Genomic DNA, 20,910 nt, shown 5'->3' on the forward strand with positions numbered 1-20,910 from the left:
CTAGAGAACGTCTGGATGCTGCTCAAACCTAGTTGGCTTGGAAGTATATGGAATCCAAAAGTTGGATCCAATACAACATCAGTGATAGTCCACTTGGGGGACTCAGCCAGAGCTCTAACAACTTGCCCAAGGCCACAATGGAAGTCTGAATGCATCAGTTCCTTCTCCAGACAGTACATTTATGCTTCCTTCAAATTCTTCATTTTATGTAAGAGGAGTTCTTATTGGTCATGATCGTATCAAAATGCCACATCATGTAGTTATTAAGTCTAAATATCTCTTCTTCCACACTACTAATTACTTCTCCTAGTTTTGAATACTTGAACCAACCAGATTCAGGGCTGGTCTACACTGGCAAGTTTTGTCAATGAAACTAATGTTGACAAGGGGAAAAAAACAAAAAACAAAAAAAAAAAAAAACCAGACAAAAGCAAAGTTGCCAAAGTGTGTCTACATTTGCTCCCTCGATCGAGAGATTGTATCCACATTCGGGGCACCTTTGTCAACAGTGAGAGCAATGAACTCTGGGTATGTATCCCAAAGTGCCTGGCAACACCAACCGTCACTAGGCGTTGTGGGAATGCGGAAACGGAGCACAGCGCATCCTGGGATGTGCAAAATGTACCGTCATGCAGCACTTTGTCCCCCACCCCTCCAATGGTTTCTGGCTTTCTTTTGCGCCGTTTTTCCACTCATTCTTTTGTAGCGTACGCCAGCATCTGCAGCGAAAGAGGATGGAACCCGCATTTCTCTCTTATGTGCTGTTAGCTGTCATGAGGACATCACGCATGGCAGCACAGTTACTCGCAGAGTTACTCACAAAGTTAGCAGAGGATGAATCGCAGGCACCCGAGTGTGATATGGACAGCAGCAACTTATCAGTGCTTTGTGCATTCACAGAGCAGCTGCACACAGTACCTTGCAGTGTGTACGCTATCACTGTTCTGTCGCCAAAGATATTTTTATCACCAAAAGCCATTTTTTGGCAACAAAACTTGCAAGTGTAGACAAGCCTTCAGTATTTTTTTTATTTTAAGATTGAATTCTCATGCCCATCAGATGTTTATTAGATTATAAACCACTGTGATGAGTAATTTTCTGTGAAAAGGAAGTTTTAAATAAAGGAGATAATTTCATCACAGCACTCTTCCTTAGCACCAATCTTCAAATGAATAAATGCTTAAGTGGTAGTGCAGGCACACAAATCTTTTTATGTTTTAGCAGGAATGAAAGTATCACCCTATCTTCAAAAACTACTCCTAATATACATGTAAGAATAAAAAGAATCCCTTTTCAGCAAGCAAATTTAAAATAGTTATGCTTTAAAGCCTCTGAAGGAAAAGTTGCAGACACTCATTAAAAGTGCTAATATTGTGCAACTCTTAGCATGAGGTGTCAGTTTTTGGAAGAAGAGGTGGAAAGAATGATCGTTTTCAGCTACGTGACCCCTCATCTGCCTAGAACTCTCCCTTTATCCCTCCAAATCATTCATTTTTAAATTCCACCATAAGCCTCAGTTTTAACTTCATTAGCACTGACCCTTGCTGAATACTTATTTGTGATAGCTGCATGAGCTATACTTTGTATTAAAAGGAGCTATTAATGGAGTAATGCCATTTTAAGTTGCTTCAGTGAGATTCAAGCAGCACAGACTTCTTGAAATTTACAATGGAAGTTTTGCTTGCAGACCCCCTTTCTGAGGATCTGATCTCTCTGCTTTGTGCTCAGAAGTTTCTATCTTCCATCAAGAGATAGTGGCAAGTGTCTGATACTGAAATGGCTTCTAACATAGCTCAAGGGGGCGGTCATCATAATGCAATACGCCATTTTGCTCCTCTACACACTATGCATCTCCCTCATTTGACATTAGCATCTGCCAACCCACACTGAGACAAGAATTTAAAACCTACTCTTGAATGTGCATTTCTTCTATAGAAACTTAAAACGTTCTAAAATAAGTCATATTTTAACCTACTTTTACAAATAGAAAACATTACAACACCTGAAATAAACAAAAAACCTCTAGTTTTCAGTTTGCTTTGTGCCTTTGACAGCACAGCACATTTAGTCCATTTTGCGGTCTGGCGCACTAGAATCTCACTGCTTGTGCAATTCCCTGAGGAAGCACACCACCACATTTTTCTCAAGGCCTTGTAAAAAAAAAAAAAAAAAAGTGGTTAACAGGAGGAGCAGCAAAGCCAATCTGAGTTTGGGGACAGGTAAGTGTCTTTTCCCAGACTCTTACACAACTTGGGGAGGAGGACTGTCACAGCCCCCTTTCAACTCTGGACACTTCAAGGGTGCCTGGAAGTAATTCTTGGGACAGTCCATGGGTCCCCTTCATCTTCACTATTCAGAACCTTCCACAGGCTCAGATAGAACCCTGGCTGCTTTAAGCTCTTTTGCAGGACATGGGAAAAGCAGAAGAGGCTATGTGCCAGGAAAACAAAGGCAAGTGACCCCTCCACCCCACACCCCTTTGTGGGACTGTGGAGAATAAGGTAATAGCAGTGGCATAGGTCAACCTCCTTGAAAGGGAGTGGGACAAGAAAGGTGAAGTACAACTGTAGCAGAAAGCAGCTCTATCCTGTGCCCCAGAGCCCCTCCAAGTAATCAGGTTGCTAGACGTGCCACTGAACTGCACCAGGATCAGGATTGGTCTGCAGACAGATACTAATGCACGTACACAGATGTGGCCAGTGCTCCCATACATTCTTTCCTGATGCAGTGCTCATGCACACACCCCTTTCTATGTCAGCGCATGCCGGGGATTTTAAAACTAGAGGCTGTAGTGTAAACATACCCACAAAAACATGTACATCAGACTGGCAAATCCCACTCACCTGCTCAGTACTGAGCAACATAAAGCACTTCTTAGACCAGCATTTCTCAAATGCAGCCACCACAGGCTTTTCTTGCGGCCACAGCCTCCTCAGTGGTGATTGAGGACAAGGGCGTGGTGGGGAGCACCTTGTGTTTCTATTCTGTTTTGGTCCAGTAAAGAATACAGACAACTGAACATTATTTTTATGGTTGAGTCTGCATAAAGCCCTACATAAATAAATTATACTGATTTGGACACATATGTGCATATTTATTTGTTTTTCCAAATATATTTTAGGAAAAAGCGTCAGAGCAGCCACCAGCAAGAGTTGGTGGCCACACTCTGAGGCCACCAAAGTTTTTGTTGTGAGAACCCCTGGACACAGTACGTTTTCTCTGCAGCTCTTCTTAAATGGGAGCACAAGCTCACCTTAAGCGATCACTCTGGTTACAGTGTGTATGGTAAGACCCATTGTTTCATGTTTTCTATGTATATAAATCTCCACACTGTAACTTCCACTGAATGCATCCGATGAAGTGAGCTGTAGCTCACGAAAGCTTATGCTCAAATAAATTTGTTCGTCTCTAAGGTGCCACAAGTACTCCTTTTCTTTTTGCGAATACAGACTAACACGGCTGTTACTCTGAAAAAAGATCAGATCAGGGAATTTAATGCAGGTTTTCCAAATGAACACAGAGCAACGTATACACCTTTTATAATAAGAACAGTTTTATTTAAAATTTTTGATGTTGGTAGCCCCTGAACTATCAGTGCTATGAGCCATTTTTCACCAGTGGATTAACAAAAAATATGTAAAACTTGCAAAATCTAAGTTTCCTGAATTCCTGATAGCAGGTGTCCCCGTTTTCTGCTCCTGTTTGCCCCCATCAAACACTTATGCACAGACACATAAATGAGGGTGGTAAAATAAAGATGGAATTCATCTGTTTATTTGGAAGCAACATGGTCCAGTGGATGGGGCACAGATCAAGGAATTAGATCCAAGTTTTATTCTCCACCACCGATTTACAGTATGGTCTTGAATAAGGTTTTAACCTGAACCTTGTGCGACTCAGTTCCACATCACTAAGGGGATAATAGTCATCTACTTCACTAGTGCTTTGAGACCTACAGAAAAAAATGCTATATAAAGAAAGTTACTGGTAAATAACCTAACAACACTCAAAGAAACTCTGCATAATTCAATTTTTGGACTTGGACCAACGGAAGAAGCCAAAGCAGTGGCACTTTCTGTGCACTTTTATAACCTCAGCTCCTAATGTCTGGTGTTAATAGACGGCACTTATGGAGGCATTGTCAAAGGAGGGTGCCGCTTTCCACTAGGTTGGGAACCTCAGCAACACAAGGTGGTGCAACAAACAACCGGGAATATTTAGAGGCCCCTCTGAGAAGAATCTGTCTTTTTATGTTCCCCTAGCTACATATCACTGAAATGCCCCCAAAATCCACCATTCTGCAGTATCGCAACCAGAAGAAATGGACTATTATGTCCCATTTCAAACGTGGAGCTAGATCACAAGAGGTGGTTGGGTTTATTTTTTTCATGCATATAACATATGAAAGGTTTAATACATACTTCGTACCCTAAAAATATCTATAAATGTTGGTTTCACTTGTGATTCAATTCACGCTGGCTCTTGAGGAAAACTTTTTAACTACATTTGACTGAGGAACAATTTCATAAAAATAAGCAAGTGCACATACGTCCATAAACTGTTCATATGTGGATGCATCTAAAACACATAGCAAGGAATTCTATGACAAAGTTGTCCAGCTGTAAATTCATTATCCAATTTATGCAAGTACATTTATATTGATTTTTAACTGGAAAAGAAATAAGCAATTATCCCTCTTCAGTCATTACAGATCAGCTTCATTCTTCCACTCTGATCAGCAACAGACATCCCCTATGATGGAGAAACTCCCTTCTCTCATGTACTGTTTTCTCCTCCTTCAAGTCGCTCTTCTGCTTACATTCATCTCTCCACTGGAGAGGGTACAATGTTTCCAGGCACTTGAACTGTTGTCCCATGTATTGTTTTGTCCAACTTGGCCTCTAAGCTTCAGAACAGAGACCTTATTCTTTCCACATAGCCTTATACATTTTTGTGATGTGCTAAGATTCAGCCATGGGTATTTTTAGTAAGTCATGGACAGATCACAGGCAATGAACAAAAATTCACAGCCTGCAACCTGTTCATACTTTTACTATAAATACTTCTGACTAAATCTTAGCTGCTCCTGGAGCCCCGCTGCTTGCGCGGGTGCGGGAGGGGGGGCAGGAGCTGACCGCTGGCCCCTTCTCCAACAGCAGACGCTGACTGCCCCCAGCCACCTGCTGCATTAAGGCCCCCCAGGACCACTGCTTCAAAGGCAAGCCGCCGGGGCCAGCCACACCGGACCCCTGCTGCTAGGCCAGCCCCCGGGGCCAACTGCTCAGGCGGTTTTGGGATCAGCCACACCGGCTGCTGCAGCTGCAGAAGTCATGGAGGTCTCAGAAAGTCACGGAATCTGTGACTTTGTGACCTCCATGACAGACTCTCAACCTTAGCTATGTATGCTTATGGCACTCTAACAAAGTTTAAAACTGCATTGATAGCAGGCTGCAATATCACAAACCAGAGCATACAACATCTGTTAGAGAACAGGTAGGCAGTCTATATAATCATGTGTTTCACTTTGATAACTAGGTGAGCACTGTCAGTCTTACATCACTTCAGTAAGAAACACGTCAGCATTGTGGGACAACCAGTATACTAGCCAACAACTTATTCACCTCTTGCTCTTTACCTCCTTCCTGGATTTTGAGACTTAACTCCTGTCTAACCCTGCAACCAAACTGTTTGAGAACAAATTCAATATCAATGGACTCTGAGGGATGTTTATCCTTCCCTTCAAGCTCTTTTGGTTCTATCTTTATTCTTGCCTTTAAGAAGATAAGTGGAAAAGTTGATTAAAATTGGCTTTCAGAGTTTTCTGAGTTGCACTACACTCAAATTTGTAGTTACCTCCTTATTTTATAGATCACTTTTGAGACCATTACCACTACTTGGAGTAATTTATTTTCTTGTTGACCTTTGTTCACAACAATCTTAAAAGTAATTTCTGCCACAGTTCTCTTGTTGGATGCCCAAGAACAGATAACCCAGAATGTTTAAACAAAAAAATGCATTTGCCTGTTATAAAATACAAAGTTGAAGGCAACGAATTAAAATACAAAACCAGATTGTTTTAAAAGGGTAAACTGTCTCAGGAACATCACAATAAGCATTGAGAGAGATGGGGGAGAAACAAGAAGAGTTCCTCTTTTATAGTATCATTCCTTCAAACCAGTTACCTGCATGTTTAGTTGTTTTCTGACACACTGTCCTTTCATTTTAGCTGAGGCTACCAGAACAATGAAAGTAATAATCAACAGAAATAACTACCTTCCCCAGTGTTGGTTGTAATTGTATTTCATAGGGCTTTTTCCAAAATGTCTTGGAAACCCATACTTGCTCTTGGTGAGGTCAGAGACTGGAATAGTCTAACCATTGCAGGTAATCTATCAAGCCATAAGAACTAAAATCTTAAATTAAAGCAAATTTTAACCAACAGGAAGCTGATGAGATTCTGTATTAATTCTATTCTTGTATGTCTACTGGTTCCTGTGCACATCTCAAGGCATAAAGATAGTAAACATTTCATGTTGGTCAGGATGCATCCTCTCCATTTAGGTTTATAAATCTATTAAATAAAAGCATCTGAAATTATCACTTTACCTTGTGTTTAAGAGAGGGACAAGTCACTTTCACACCAACAACACTCTGTGTGGCCTTTCAAATATTTTTACACCGCTCATTAGAAATTGCAGAAACACTATTTCATAGCAATTTTAACCACTTGCACTTGATTCACATTGTTTTAAATGATTTTCCTAAATGGGTAGGCAAAAAAACAACGGTTTGGGCCCTATGTCATTCTAGTCTTGCATTCACACTGTAACAAAAAGGAATATGCATTTTCATTTCATTCTACAAACATTTACTAAAAGACCTTAAGTTTATTTGTAATGGAAAATATTCCTCTACAGAGGGGACATAGATGCTGATACAGATGTTAAAGTCTAGGTTCTCATACGGGGCTCTGTGATAGACTGCAGTGGAAATCAGTTTTTACTTTATCTTCTTAAAGCATACTCCTTAGCTCAGCCTTCTGCATATTGCACTGAAAACTAAAATGATTGTCATTCTGGTTTTAAGAGTGAAAAGCCAAGGTTAAGCAATCACTTACTTTTCATCATCATGTCGTTTTAAAATGAAGTCTACATGATAATTTATTCTTGAAGTCCAACATTATTATAGTTTACAGATTACATGTAAACGACACCAATTCAAGTTGTCACATGCAAACATTCGGACACAAAGCTATCTGAGAAACACTAGTCTTTTTGATGTTCAAATGAGTGCACTAGAAATGTGGTAGAATCAGTGCATTCAGCACACTAACTTTAAACAAGCACAATACCCTTAACAACTGAAAGTATACAATGAAGCAAAAAAAAAATGCATAGAAAGATTGGTGGACTTCTATTTGTACAATACTCCAACTGGCTTTTTTCATAGCCACAACAACTTTTTGGCTTATGTAGAACACAAACTATGAGGTGATTTGGAGTTCATTACTTAATCACTACCAAGTCACTTACATAGACTAGGAGTATATCTACACACAGGAATTTTCAACTGCACTTGGACATTACCAAACACCATTCCTCCATTCCCTCCCCCTCCAAATAACCAGTCCTGTTGTCCTATTAGTGTGGAGAAGGGTCAACTGTGTTTGCCACCTGTTTTAACAATATGCAATTACTCCCAATATTGTTTTGTCAAAAAAATAGATGTTGAAAGCAGCAGGCTCTCCCCACAATGCCAGCTAAGGGGAAATCAGTGAGAAGCAGTGCTTGACACTCTACCATGTTTGACAATTCTTGTGTAGATCCAGCCTACAGTTCGATTGACAAGGGCCTGAGAAATTCACTCACCAGTGGGATGCTTAAGGCATTGATTTCTGAAGAACTGAACCTCTCAGTTTGAGAAAAAGAGTCAGTTCCTAGTCATGATGGTTGTGCAATGTTGTCTTTCTGAGTCAGCAGACATTTCCAGTGCTTCTGCTGCTGTTTACATAGCTTTGCCAAGCTGCAGCGGAGTAACATAAATAAGAGTGACAGTATGGCAGCTGCCCACAATGTTCTGAAGAGTAACTGTGAAACTCACCAACAATCACGTCAGTTTCATGAAACTGCTGTTTGGAAAAAAAAATAAGAAGAGACCCAGGTACTGGATCTAATCAAACTTGAGAAAGACTCAAAATAAAAGCCACAGCTGAGGCTTGGGGATGAATATAGTAAAGAGAAATCTTCTCTCCCTCACACCCCACTTGTTGCAACAACAGTCAAAAGAGAAAGCTCCTTCTCCCTTCCAGGAGCAAGATAAATAGAATGTCTAAACTGTACAACACCTACTAGCCAAAGACAAAAGATGAATCCTTTAAATGGGTTCTATAGACAGCATCCTCCTTAACAACTGATGCTGGTAAAGGCCCTAGGCTTGTCACCAAGACAGATATTGCTTGCAAATTCTCCCTCCTTCATCTTTCTTGTTTATCTCTGGCTAGTAGAGTTAGGGCATGTCTACAATGCAAATTAAGGTATGACTATAGTACAGGTAGCATACCCGTATTAAATTTTAATCTAGCTAGCATGGGTAACAATGACAATGTAGACATGACAGGTTTCAGAGTAGCAGCCGTGTTAGTCTGTATGCGTAAAAAGAAAAGGAGTACTTGTGGCACCTTAGAGACTAACAAGTTTATTAGAGCATAAGCTTTTGTGAGCTACAGCTCACTTCATCGGGTACATACAGTGGAAAATATAGTGGGGAGATTTTATATACACAGAGAACATGAAACAATGAGTGTTACCATACAGACTGTAACAAGAGTGATCAGGAAAGGTAAGCTATTACCAGCAGAAGGGGGGGGGGAGGGAATGGGGGACCTTTTGTAGTGATAATCAAGGTGGGTCATTTCCAGCAGTTTACAAGAACAGTATAACTGCTGGAAATGGCCCACCTTGATTACCACTACAAAAGGTCCATTCCCCCCCAGCTCTCCTGCTGGTAATAGCTCACTTTTCCTGATCGCTCTTGTTATAATCTGTATGGTAACACCCATTGTTTCATGTTCTCTGTGTATATAAAATCTTCCCACTATATTTTCCACTGTATGCATCCGATGAAGTGAGCTGTAGCTCACAAAAGCTTATGCTCTAATAAACTTGTTAGTCTCTAAGGTGTCACAAGTACTCCTTGTCTTTTTAATGTAGACATGGTGGGTTTCAGCACAGGCTAGCAACCAGAGTATGTACCCAGACTCCCTAGAGGGTTTGCACTCTGGTTGCTTCTCCATGCTGAAGCCTTGTGTCACCTCATCTACACGGCTATCGTTAACACTGGCATACTTGCCTGTGCTAGAATCATGCCTTCACTTTGCAGTACAGACATGCCCTTAGGAGCAGAGGCTTATTTGTTCAGCATTCCTTTCATCAGTAAGGCTTCCCTTTAATTGGAAAAAAGAACAAAATAAATAATTTAAAATACTGTTAAAAAAAACATGGCTTTAGTTTATTTCAAACACTAAACGGATACAGTAAATCCCCAATTTTCCTGCTACAAGACACACAAGCACTCATGATAAAAGACTAGTATCGTCACCTATTTGTATTACGCATTACCAATTACATCTCATCTCATATACAGCAACTGTTCAAAGGGCTAGGGAAATTCAATATTCTTTCTCTCATTCTAATTTCTTTATCTCACAGTCAAAAACACCCTATTTTTGTACAGCTCATACTGTCAGAATGCAAAATCTTGAACGACTCTCTCCTGCTAAGGATGGAAAACAACAGGGGAATAGCTCTATAAAAACAGACAAGGAACTCAAGGGAACCACACGCTTCTATTAGGCTGTGGAAGAGCAACCTCCCAAAGAATGCAGAGAAAGCCCTATCCACCTGGGACATTTAAAGGTCACCTGCAAAGGGGGGGGGGGGGGGGACAAAACTCTGTGCTTGTGACCTTTTCACTCCATGAGGTATAAAAGCAGCAGGAGAGGGCTGTCTCCTTGCTGCACCTCGCCCCCCACCCACCAGTATTTTGCGTTACAAAGTCATGTCAGCAGCCCGGAAAGCAGGGAAGCAGCGAAAGGAGGATTTCGCAAGCGTGCGGTAGCTGAGCAGCACAGAGCCGGAGTTCTCGGACCGACGCTTTGAAGCGCTGGAGTTTTTGCTTCTTTACATGACACCCAACCGACTCCAGCCACCCACGGTTTTCAGGGAAAGTCTCGGACAAGGGTTCAGCAGCCCCCGACGCTTCGGTTCAGGGGCACGAGGCCGCCCTCCAACACGGCAAGGCAGGGACGGGGCCACGGGCAGGGGAGGGCGGGGGTCTGCCCAGCTGCAAAGCACCCAGTGGGGAAGGGGTTTCGCGCTCACCCAGACTCGCTCACCACCACCCCGCCCCGGGAAAGGTCCGCTCCACTCCCCCGATTCCTCCACGGCAGCGGGGGCAGGGGGCGCCTGGGATCCCTCCCCCAGCGCGGGCAGAGCGGCAGGCAGAGGCCCACGGCCAGGCCAGGCCAGGCCCGGCCGCGGGGGGGGAGGGGGGGCGGCTCACCGGCGTGCTGGTCCCGGGGCCACAGGTAGTAGGTGGCGGGGATGACGATGAGCCCCACGAAGCTGGTGAGGAAGTAGAAGAAGGTGTTGCCGCTGTCGTCGTACTGGAATTGCTGCCCCGCCATGGCCGCTCATCCACGCCGCCCTGCCCCCGCCGCCGGGGCACGCACGGGGCCGGTCCACACCGCGCTCGCTCGCGCGAGCCGAGCCAGCATCCGGGATCCGGCGACAATGAAGGCCGCCCCGCCCAGCTCCGCTCCAGCTACGCAGCGAGACGTGTCACTGTGCAGCCACCATAGCCGTTGTGACGTCAGACGCTGCGCCTGGATTGGCTGATCCGTTTCCCCCGCCCGCTGACAGCGACGACGGCTGTGACATCGCAAGGGGGGGGGGGAGGACGCGCGCGTGGAAGAATGGATGGGGTAGGAGGGCTGTTGAAGAAGGGGAGAAAAGCTGTTTGGCGCGCGCAAGCCCCGGGGGCGGGTTCGTGTCTGGGACTGGAGCCCTAAGCCCACAGGGAGCGAGGGAAGCGTGCGCGTGCGGGAGCTGGGAGCCGAAAAGGCGCGTTGTTGATTGGCTGAGGCCGGGGGTGGGGGAGGGCCCGGGGCGCGAGGGGGAGGTGGCTCTGGCTCGGGCCGCGCCCCGAGTGGGGTCTGTGGTTGGGCCTGGAGGCGCTGGTGGCCTGTGTTGGGCTGAGCCCCAGTGCACGGGGCTGTGTCTGGCTAGGCTCGATATGGTCCGGGTTAGGGGTTCTGCACAGGCCCAGGCCAGGCCACTGTGACTTACCAGCAAGCTGCTCTGCAGCCACAGCGAGCAGGGAGCGAGGACAGCTACTGAGTCAGGAGAAGATCTTGCCCTGTCCTGGCTCCTCTTCTTCCCCCTACCAGCCGCCTTCCTGTTCCCGGGGTGGATCACACGGTGTTTTTGTTTGGGGGGGAGGGGGATCTTTCTCATGATTTCTAGAATCAAACTCACAAACTTTTCCCTTTGTTAAAAATGTCTCTCCTCTCCAGTGACACTGAAGCCGGAAGGTGCCCTCAGTCAAAAGCTCATTATTTTCCCTATGCCTAGGGCCCTACCAAATTTCGTCGCCATGAAAAACACATCACAGACCATGGAATCTGGTTTCCCCCTGTGAAATGTGGTCTTTTGTGTGCTTTTACCCTACGCTATATAGATTTCACAGGAGAGACCAGCGTTTCTTCAATTGGGGGACCTCACCCAAAGGGGATTTGCAGGGACGTTGCAGTATTGTCACCCTCGCTTCTGAGGTGCATTCAGAGCCAGGTAGCTAGAGAGCAGTTGCTGTTGGCCAGGCACCCAGCTCTGAAGGCAGTGCCCCACCAGCAGCAGCGCAAAAGTAAGGGTGGCAATACCATGCTGTGCCACCCTTACTTCTGCGCTGCCTTCAGAGCTGGGTGCCCAGAGTGTAGCGGCTTTTGACTGAGGGCCCAACTCTGCAGGCAACAGGGTAGAAGTAAGAGAGGCAATACCATACCATGAGAGCTCTGCCCTCAGAGCAAGGCTCCCGGTAAGCAGCCGCTGCTTTCTAGCTGCCCAGCTCTGAAGGCAATGCTGCCACCAGCAGCAGCACAGAAATAAGGGTAGCAGTACCTCAACCCCCCCTACAATAAGCTTGTGACACCCCACCCCCAACAACTTCTTTTTGGGTCAGGACCCCTATAATTACAACATCATGAAATTTCCCTTTTAAATAGCTGAAAATATGATTTTTAAAATCCTATGACTCTGAAATTGACCAAAATGACCTGAATTTGGTAGGGCCCTACCTGTGCCCTTTGCAGGAAGTAGTGAGGTATTTTAAATAAATTATTTATTATTATTATTATTATTATTATTATTTTATTATTATATCTTTATCTAAATAATATTTTCATTCAGGATTTTATATATAATAGCCCAGGGGTTTAACTCTGTAGAATGTGTTTCCAAACTGCAAAATTACCTCTCTTTATTTGTGTCTAAATTTAAAATAGAGATTTCACAATGATAGCAATTTGTGACTGGAGTACCCCCATCCTTGTGTCCCTAGTTTCCATTTGCCAGAATAGTCTTTTAGCATTTCCTTAGGGACTGAGACTAGATCACTCCCAGAGAAGATGGCAACTCTCTGACTCGGGAGCTGGAGACTATGGCTGCATCCATGCTGCACTCTCATTGGTGGTGGCATGAAGGGTACATGTAGCTACACACCACAGTAAAAGGGTCTGGCAGGAGGAAGCAGTGGGGAAGGGCTCCAACAGCAGAACACTATACTATTAAAATGGCAGTGTAGATGGGAGGCACTACTTGAGTGTGTAGAAAGCCATGTAGAGTACAAACCCTAAGGTTCTGCATGTCTTTACTTGCCTGAACAGTGTCTCACCATCTACACTGCTATTTATACCTGTGCTGGGGGACATGCAGTGTCTATACTCTACACACCACTGTAAGAACAGTGCAGGGTAGGTGGGAAGCAGGAGGAAGACTGAGAATGTAAGAAAGTATATGGAAACACAAAGGGAGATGGGAGGGGAAATACAGAAGTGAGGAATAGGAGACCAGAAGAGCACAGAGAATAACTGTAAGAAGGACAAAAAGAAAAGGAGTACTTGTGGCACCTTAGAGACTAACAAATTTATTTGAGCATAAGCTTTCGTGAGCTACAGCTCACTTCATCGGATGCATTGTGACATCACAATGGAAGCTACTGATATCACAGCATGAGGAAGAATCTTGATATGACATGATATCTCAGGGCTTGTCTACACTGGCAATTTACAGCGCTGCAACTTTCTCACTCACGGGTGTGAAAAAACACCCCCCTGAGCGCAGCAAGTTTCAGCACTGTAAAGCACCAGTGTAGACCGTGCATCAGCGCTGGGAGCCGCGCCCCTCGTGGAGATAGTTTTTTTTAGAGCGCTGGGAGAGCTCTCTCCCAGTGCTCTGCCACAACCACACAAGCCATGTTAAAGCACTGCCAGGGCAGCTTTAGCATTGACAGTGTAGACTAGCTCCCAGAAACAAAGGGTTGGAGGATGTTGTGGTAGAATGTCACAGCATCAATGAGAGGCAGTTCAGAGAAGGAAGAAAGTCTCACTCAGGTGTCAGAATGGTAGCCGTATTAGTCTGTATCAGAGTACTTTTGCCACAGGTACTCCTCGTTTTTTTGCAGTCTCAGCTCAGTTGCTCCAGGGGTGGGTTCTCACACTGCAGTTTATTAAATTAAACAATGATTTTTTTTTTACTTTTCCTGTGATTCTTTGTAATCATCCCCACCTATTCTGCAAAATTTTGCATTTAGATTTTGTCAACCTTTGTGACATTCCTTTCTATCCCTTCTCTTTTCTGGCCTTCTTCCCAAGCTACTAGTACTCCAGGCTTTTGTGACTGGTATTCCTCTCTATCACACCCTACCCAGTGTTGACAATTCTTGCAATAATTACCGTTGACTGAATACATGAGAATCTTAGCTTTCAGTTGAAAGGAAAAAAATACCTTTGTAACCCTCAGAGTTGTGCAGAAAAGGCTGACAATGTTACCCTAATGGAAAAGGCTCAGAAATCAGAAAGGTGGGGGGGGGAGCAGAAAGAACTCCAGATAATTTTTAAACTCATTATTTTTAAGCCAGTCTCATGATTTTAGAGCCCAGCTTGTGATTTTTTTGAACATTGGTTGTTGACAGGACTGCTTGTGTTATATAGAAGAGGCAGTGTGGGCTAGTGGATAAAATTTAGGACTCTGGAGACCTGAGTTCTAGTTCTAACGTGGTCCCTGGCCTCCTGGATTACCAAGGGCAAGTTAGTTGCCTGCTCTGTGCTCAGTTTCCCCATTTGTAAAATAGGGATAATGTTACTAATTACCTTTGTAAAGTGCTTTGAGGTCTACTGATAAAAAACAGTGTATGAGAACATTGGTTGGTTACAGTGGTGCCTGGGGCAACTGAATGGGTTGGCAGTCAGGGAAGTTTCTAGGGCAGCTGCAGCTGGCATTATGTTCTCACTTTGTTGCTACCTCCATTCTTCCTGCCAGTTTATTCTGATTGTGAAGCAGGAGAGATCAGCAGGTACCATCTTTGGCAGCAGGGAAGAGGAATTCCTGCTGTGCATTTGCAGCTCTGCTGGACAGGTGACATCACAGGGAAGCATGTCACAGGGCTGTGAGATGTGTCCAGTGAAATGCCCAGCACTTGCCCAGCACTTGCATACTGTTACTTCAGGCCTTTTTAGTTGGACCCCCTGCCCTTAAAGGCTTCTTCAGACCTTTTTAGTTGGACTCCCCCCACTCTTAAATAGATTAAGTTTTTGACCAGTATCCAAGCTCTTCCTCATACATTAATAAAGAGTCTTGATATTGCTACTGCTGTCCACCTGTGTGGCTGTATGCATTCATAACCAGCAGTAGAACTCATGCTTACCCTTTGCTGAGGTCTGGTAGTGGGAAAGCAAAAGAGGCAATACTGGCCTCTTCTCCCAGGTGCTGCCTGGCTGAAGACCAGTTAGAGCAGGCGTGGGCAAACTTTTTGGCCTGAGGGCCACATCTGGGTATGGAAATTGTATGACAGGCCATGAATGCTCACAAAATTAGGGGTTGGAGTGCGGGGTGAGGGAGGTGTCAGGGTTCCAGCTGGGGGTGCAGGCTCTGGGGTGAGGCTGCTGATGAGAGGTTTGGGGTACAGGAGGGTGCTCCAGGCTGGGACCGAGGGGGTCAGAGGGCGGGAGGGGGATCAGGGCTGGAGCAGGGGGAGGTCGGGTGTAGGCTCCGGGTGGCACTTATCTCAAGCAGCTCCCGGAAGCGGCGGCATGTCCACCCTCTAGCTCCTACACGGAGGCACAGCACCAGTCAGGTGGGTCTGTGTGCTGCCCCATCTGCAGGCGCCACCCCTGCAGCTCCCATTGGCCGCGGTTCCCAGCCAATGGGAGCTGCAGAGCCAGCGCTTGCAGTGGGGGCAGTGTGCGGAGCCCCCTGCTGCTCTTATGTGTAGGAGCTGGAGCAGACATGCCGCTGCTTCTGGGAGCCATGGCACATGCGGAATGGAGCAAGCCCCCCCGACCCTACTCCCTGGCAGGAGCTCGAGGGTCAGATTAAAAGGTCTGACGGGCTGGAGGCAGCCCTTGGGCCATAGTTTGCCCACCCCTAAGTTAGTGTGAAGGAGAAAACAGCTTAGCTACCTGCAGAAAAGGCACCATCTTGGTCCCTATGGGGGAAGAGGAGATGTTACAGGAGAACAAAGGAATCCCTCACTGGATAGCCATGTCTATACTAGAGAAGTTTGGTGTGCTTACCACTCTTTGGTCTCAGCATGCCTTTAATACCCTTTGCACCAACACACAAAATGCTCCGCCCCATGGCATACAGGCAGTCACACCACCAGTAATTACTATGTAGTCCTCCACCACAGCAGTGTATTTGAGAGAGTGGATTGCTGTTGCAATTGTTCTAATGGTGCAAATAGTCCTCCCGCTACCATTCCACAGTGAACTGGTCACTTATCAAGTGGCCAGACTATTTTCCTTTTTGCACTCCACTGCATAGGGATCACGTTGGCCAGAAGCCATTTACCTACACAAATAGTGGTGCATGCTCATTTGAACACTGTTTTCACACGGATCAACATCTACTGCAATCCAGTTGCTTCACCAGCATGTCTCAGAAGACACTGTCCTAGAAACTGCCTGCCAGCAGGCTCGAGGCCAGTGTGTGGGTATTTATCTTGGTATTTATCTTGGGAAAGGAGAAGAGGCAGGACCTACTGAGCTCAGTCATATGCGGTACCTTGGTGCGTGACCAGTGACTGTGTGGCAGAGATGGGTGTCAGCAGAAGTGGTAAGCAGTGTCATGGAAAGATAAAGGAACTATATATTAAGGTTCAGTATATTAAGCCATTGGACTGTTGGTCAAGCTCTGAGATCAAAATGTGCCCATTTTATGAACAGCTGGGTCAGATTCTTAGGACTTGCCCTTCCACCCAGCCTGCTGTGTTACTAAATAGAATGGGAGCACCTAGTAGCTTAATTATGATGGGTGTGGAGGAGGAGAAAAATAATAGCTCAGTGGACCAGAGGGATGAGGAATCAGACCTGGAGACATCCAACAGAGTGACAACATCTCAGGATCTCTTTGTGGAGGACCCAAAATGCTATCATGGAAGCAAAGGTGGCAGTTGAACTGGTTCAACAGGAGGAGTAATCTATATAATAAGATTCCAGGAATGTCACTGGGTGTCACTCTAGCCTAAACTGTCTGTTGAGTCACAATGAAGCAATGGAAACAACTACAAGCATAGTTGAGAGCTCTTTTTGTTCAGAATATCACCACGTTGAATCATCATTGGGTTTTGTGGCCTATACCATCCAATTTTTAATTTCTCAGCCATTTTGACTTTGCAGATTACACCTGTGTGGTGTAAGGCATGTATCTATGTCACGTCAAGAGTCTTAGACCAGTGGTTCTCAACTTTTCCAGACTACTGTACTTGTAGGAGTCTAATATGTCTTGCGTACCTCCAAGGTTCACCTCACTTAAAAACTACTTGCTTACAAACTCAGACATAAAAATACAAAGGTGTTACAGCACAGTATTATTGAAAAATATCTTACTTTCTCATTTTTACTATATAATTATAAAATAAATCAATTGGAATATAAATATTGTGCTTACATTTCAGTGTATAGAGCAGTATAAACAAGTCGTATGAAATTTTAGTTTGTACTGACTTTGCTAGTGCTTTTTATATAGCCTGTTGTAAACCTAGACAAATATCTAGATGAGTTGATGTACCCCCTGGAAGACCTCTGCATATCCCCAGGGGACACGTACCTGTGGCTGAGAACCACTGTCCTAGACCATTGTAATAAGAGGTAATGAAACACCATCTTTACAGCTAATTTTCATGCACCAATTTCATTGGTTGTATGAGAGAAACAGCATGGATGGTGAATAACTTGGCCCAACTGCAGTACACACAGATCTCCCAGCACAATCCTCCTTAGACACAGATCAACACAGCCACCCAAACAACAACAAAACCAGCATACACAATAGCTCCAACCTCACACAGCTGCTCACCACAGCACATACCCCTCATTCATCACCTTCACAAGTCAGCATAATTCTCCCTACACAACCCACACACAAATAATACAGCTAGCACACACAGTTACCCCAAACATCACTCTAAAGCCTAGAACGTCTGTTGAGCCAGGGCGAAGTGATGGAAATAGCTACAAGCATGGTTGCGGATTCTTTTTATTTACAATACTGTACCACCAGGTTCAATCATCACTAGGATTCATGGTCTGTTACTGTCCACTTTTAAGTTCTCAGCCATTTTCAGCTTTTTTGCACATGACCTTTTGAATTACACCTGTGCAATAGCACAGGCTACTAATTATGAGAGAAGGAACACCTCTACAGTGACACAGAGTGGATACATAAATACAAGGTGTATGTAAAGTGACAGATGGGAGTGGATTTTGCTGGCTTAGGAGTTGCAGGAAAAGGTTACAAATAGTGGGATGGAAATGACAATCTAACAGATACCCCTGTTATTGAGAGGATACACTGTAACACTTCTTGAGGCACCCAGGGCTGTGAGTCACCTTGTTACCACCTTCTTCCAGCATGAGGGAGTCTTGCCTGTGCCAGCTGGGTGTTAGCCCCCTAACGCAACCAGCCTGTCAGCCACTTAAGCACTCTCTTCTGGACTAATCAGCTCTGCCAATTGATAATACATGCACCCCCACCCTCAAGTCCCTTCAAAGTGTCCCCCTGTGGTATCCAGCCCCTGATCCCTGGATACCCACAGAAATCCCAGATACTCCATTCCCAAAGGAATACTGTACTGCAGTTTACCTGTTTTCCTTTAGTTCATGGCTCCTTTGTCACATACAGCATTTGAGGTTGATTATAGTTAAACAAAAGGATATTTATTTTAAGAAACAATACACATTTAAATAGACACAAGTGTGTGTTAGAAGCAAACAGTTATACAAAACAAAATCATAAAATGCAAACTAGAGCTTACAGTTATTAATAGTTATCTTTCCTATCTAATAAAGTAGATTATCACCCCAAAGTTAAGTCTTTTGCAGAGTTTGCTAGCCCCAAGGGGCCAGGAGGCCATCATTCAGGAAGCATTCCCACTGTTTCAAGATATGCCTCAGTGAATGGATCCAGGATGTCTTTCTCCAGCCTGCGATATACTGAATCAGTCTTTTGTTTGTATTCACAGGCAGGGTGATCCCCTCAATGTCATCACGCTTTTCACTGCTAAGTGGTTTTGATGTTTATAGTTTGTCTTTGATGGTTTTCCATTTACTTTTCTGGGTTGGTGCAAAGGTAGACAACTGAGCAATATATTACATAATCAGCTAGCCAAAGAGGGATGACAGCTCCCTCCATCTTGAATGAGCAGTCATCAAAACATATGATTCCTTGGTGACCAACTTGCACTCTAAGACCATAGGGGCATAATTTTCAATATAGTTACATTATTCCATAAATATTAGCTGTACACACATCTCACAATGATTATGAGTATCCATAAGCTTTCAGTAGGGGCCTCACATGCTATCCTTTATGGATAAATACCATAAAGTGATGTATTAGGTATAGTGAGTTTGCCAGGTCTGTGACAGGAATTGTTTGTAAAGAACAGTAACCCCTTTGCCAGTTGGCACCAATGGGCCTCTGTGTCACACATACTCAGCTTTTATGCCACTACATTTAACTTCTATGATCTAATGACCACCTTCAAAAATAACTACAAGAAAGTGCTACTGAATCCTTCAACAGCCGGAGTTTTCAAAGGTTGTAAATGACCAGCAGATGGCAATAAAACAATATAAAATTTAAAGCTTTCAATTTCATGCCACTGCTAACTAAGTCAAATAATAGGAAGATGATGGATTTCAAACAACGGGCCAGCTCTATAATGATTCTAGTTTCAAAAATCTAGTAATACATCATCTAAACCTACTGAATCTAGGTTAATGTACCTACTATACCTGGGTTAGTGCAAGTGCACTGAATAAAAAGGAAGAACTTTAACATTCATTTTATATTTAGGTAAGGAGAAGAGAAGAAACCCCAACAGATTTGTGTGACATGTTTATTATTGAAATGGAAATTACTGATAGAATAGCTCTTTGTAGAAGCTTCAGAAGCATCTGTAACCAGTGATAAACTACAGCTAGTAGAAGGACTGGAGAGAAAGTACAGTATATATAATCAGGGATCTGCCTCAGGCAATCAGTGATTTTCAGTGGCAGTGAAAAATATGTCTTTGTTCTGCACCTGCATCAGGACTCAGTGACACCTGTATTATGCAATCAGCAGTACATAAGAGCCTTTGTATTTGGTCTATTTTAGAAATGTCTCTGTGTGCATGTCTAGTGACATGGGATGATCAATAAAAAAAAGTCTTGGTCATCAAGCATTCCATGGGATTAACTCAAAATTTTGGAAGAAAAACACCTTGATGAAGGGAAATGTACTATCCCATAGGGGGAATGTGTCTCAGACCAGTTCCAGTTGGACAGGCGTTCACATCACTAAGAACATCACCATATTAATTGACACCATTGCTGGCATTTTTAGCAAAGAAGCCATGAATTAAATGGTGATCAAGACTGAACTAGAGTTGTGCCCTCATTGGCCTGTCTCTCTAGAGTTTGCACAGGAGTACCATTTTCATAGCATCACTCCTGCCTCCATCAGTACTCTGCAGATACCCCTGTGCTTTGGCTACAGTTAGAGGTGAAGCCAATGTGGGAAGGAAAAGGGACTGGAGCTCTCCTTGTCCCAGTTCCCTGCAGGCTGGTGAAATTTCCATGGGTTGACAGGGTGATTCAGCCAGTCCTGCTGCCAGTGGGAGAGGGGGTTGCAAAACAGCACAGTGGAAGTGGGGAAACAGAAATTCCATTACATAGTCCCCATAGCCTGTAGAAACTCCCCAATTCAAATGTGTGGTTACATACAACAGGAAATTAGGAGTGTTCCTAAGTAGAGAGATTGGCAAAGTCAAGAAAACAGCTGCTCTTTGCAGCATGCTCCCCTAGTAACTTGCTAGCAACTAATGTTGCATCTGCAGAGGAGGGCAGTGGGCACCCACAGTATGGGATCCAATGACAATAACGCTCCTGGTCTTGGATAAACTATGCTGCCAGAAGGAAGGGAGAGACCTGGCAGGAGGAAGGGAGAGACCTAGGAGGGCCTACACACCTAATGATTGTTCCAGAATCTGCAGACTTTAGGGCAGGATGCTCTGTATACTTTTCAATTTGCCAGGTAACTCCTATCCCTACCTCTCAGGACTGCCATAAACCACTCTTCCTGTGGGAGAGAATCC

General features: G+C 44.4%; 1 protein-coding gene across 2 annotated transcripts in view; it reads right to left on the reverse strand.

Moving 5' to 3' along the window:
* SEC63 (SEC63 homolog, protein translocation regulator) overlaps nucleotides 1–10,983 on the reverse strand; it is a 105,860-nt gene extending 94,877 nt beyond the window's left edge. The window contains exon 1 of one of the 2 annotated variants that reach the window (XM_038395244.2): nucleotides 10,561–10,983. In XM_038395244.2, coding sequence (XP_038251172.1) covers nucleotides 10,561–10,684 — 124 coding nt within the window. In that variant the 5' untranslated portion in view covers nucleotides 10,685–10,983. Of the gene's footprint in view, nucleotides 1–9,344; nucleotides 9,403–10,560 lie in introns of those variants that run through there. The other variant, XM_043510771.1, reaches the window with a different exon arrangement.
* Nucleotides 10,984–20,910: the final 9,927 nt, after the last annotated feature.

The sequence above is a fragment of the Dermochelys coriacea genome, chromosome 3, assembly GCF_009764565.3.
Source record: "Dermochelys coriacea isolate rDerCor1 chromosome 3, rDerCor1.pri.v4, whole genome shotgun sequence".
NCBI lineage: Eukaryota > Metazoa > Chordata > Testudines > Dermochelyidae > Dermochelys > Dermochelys coriacea.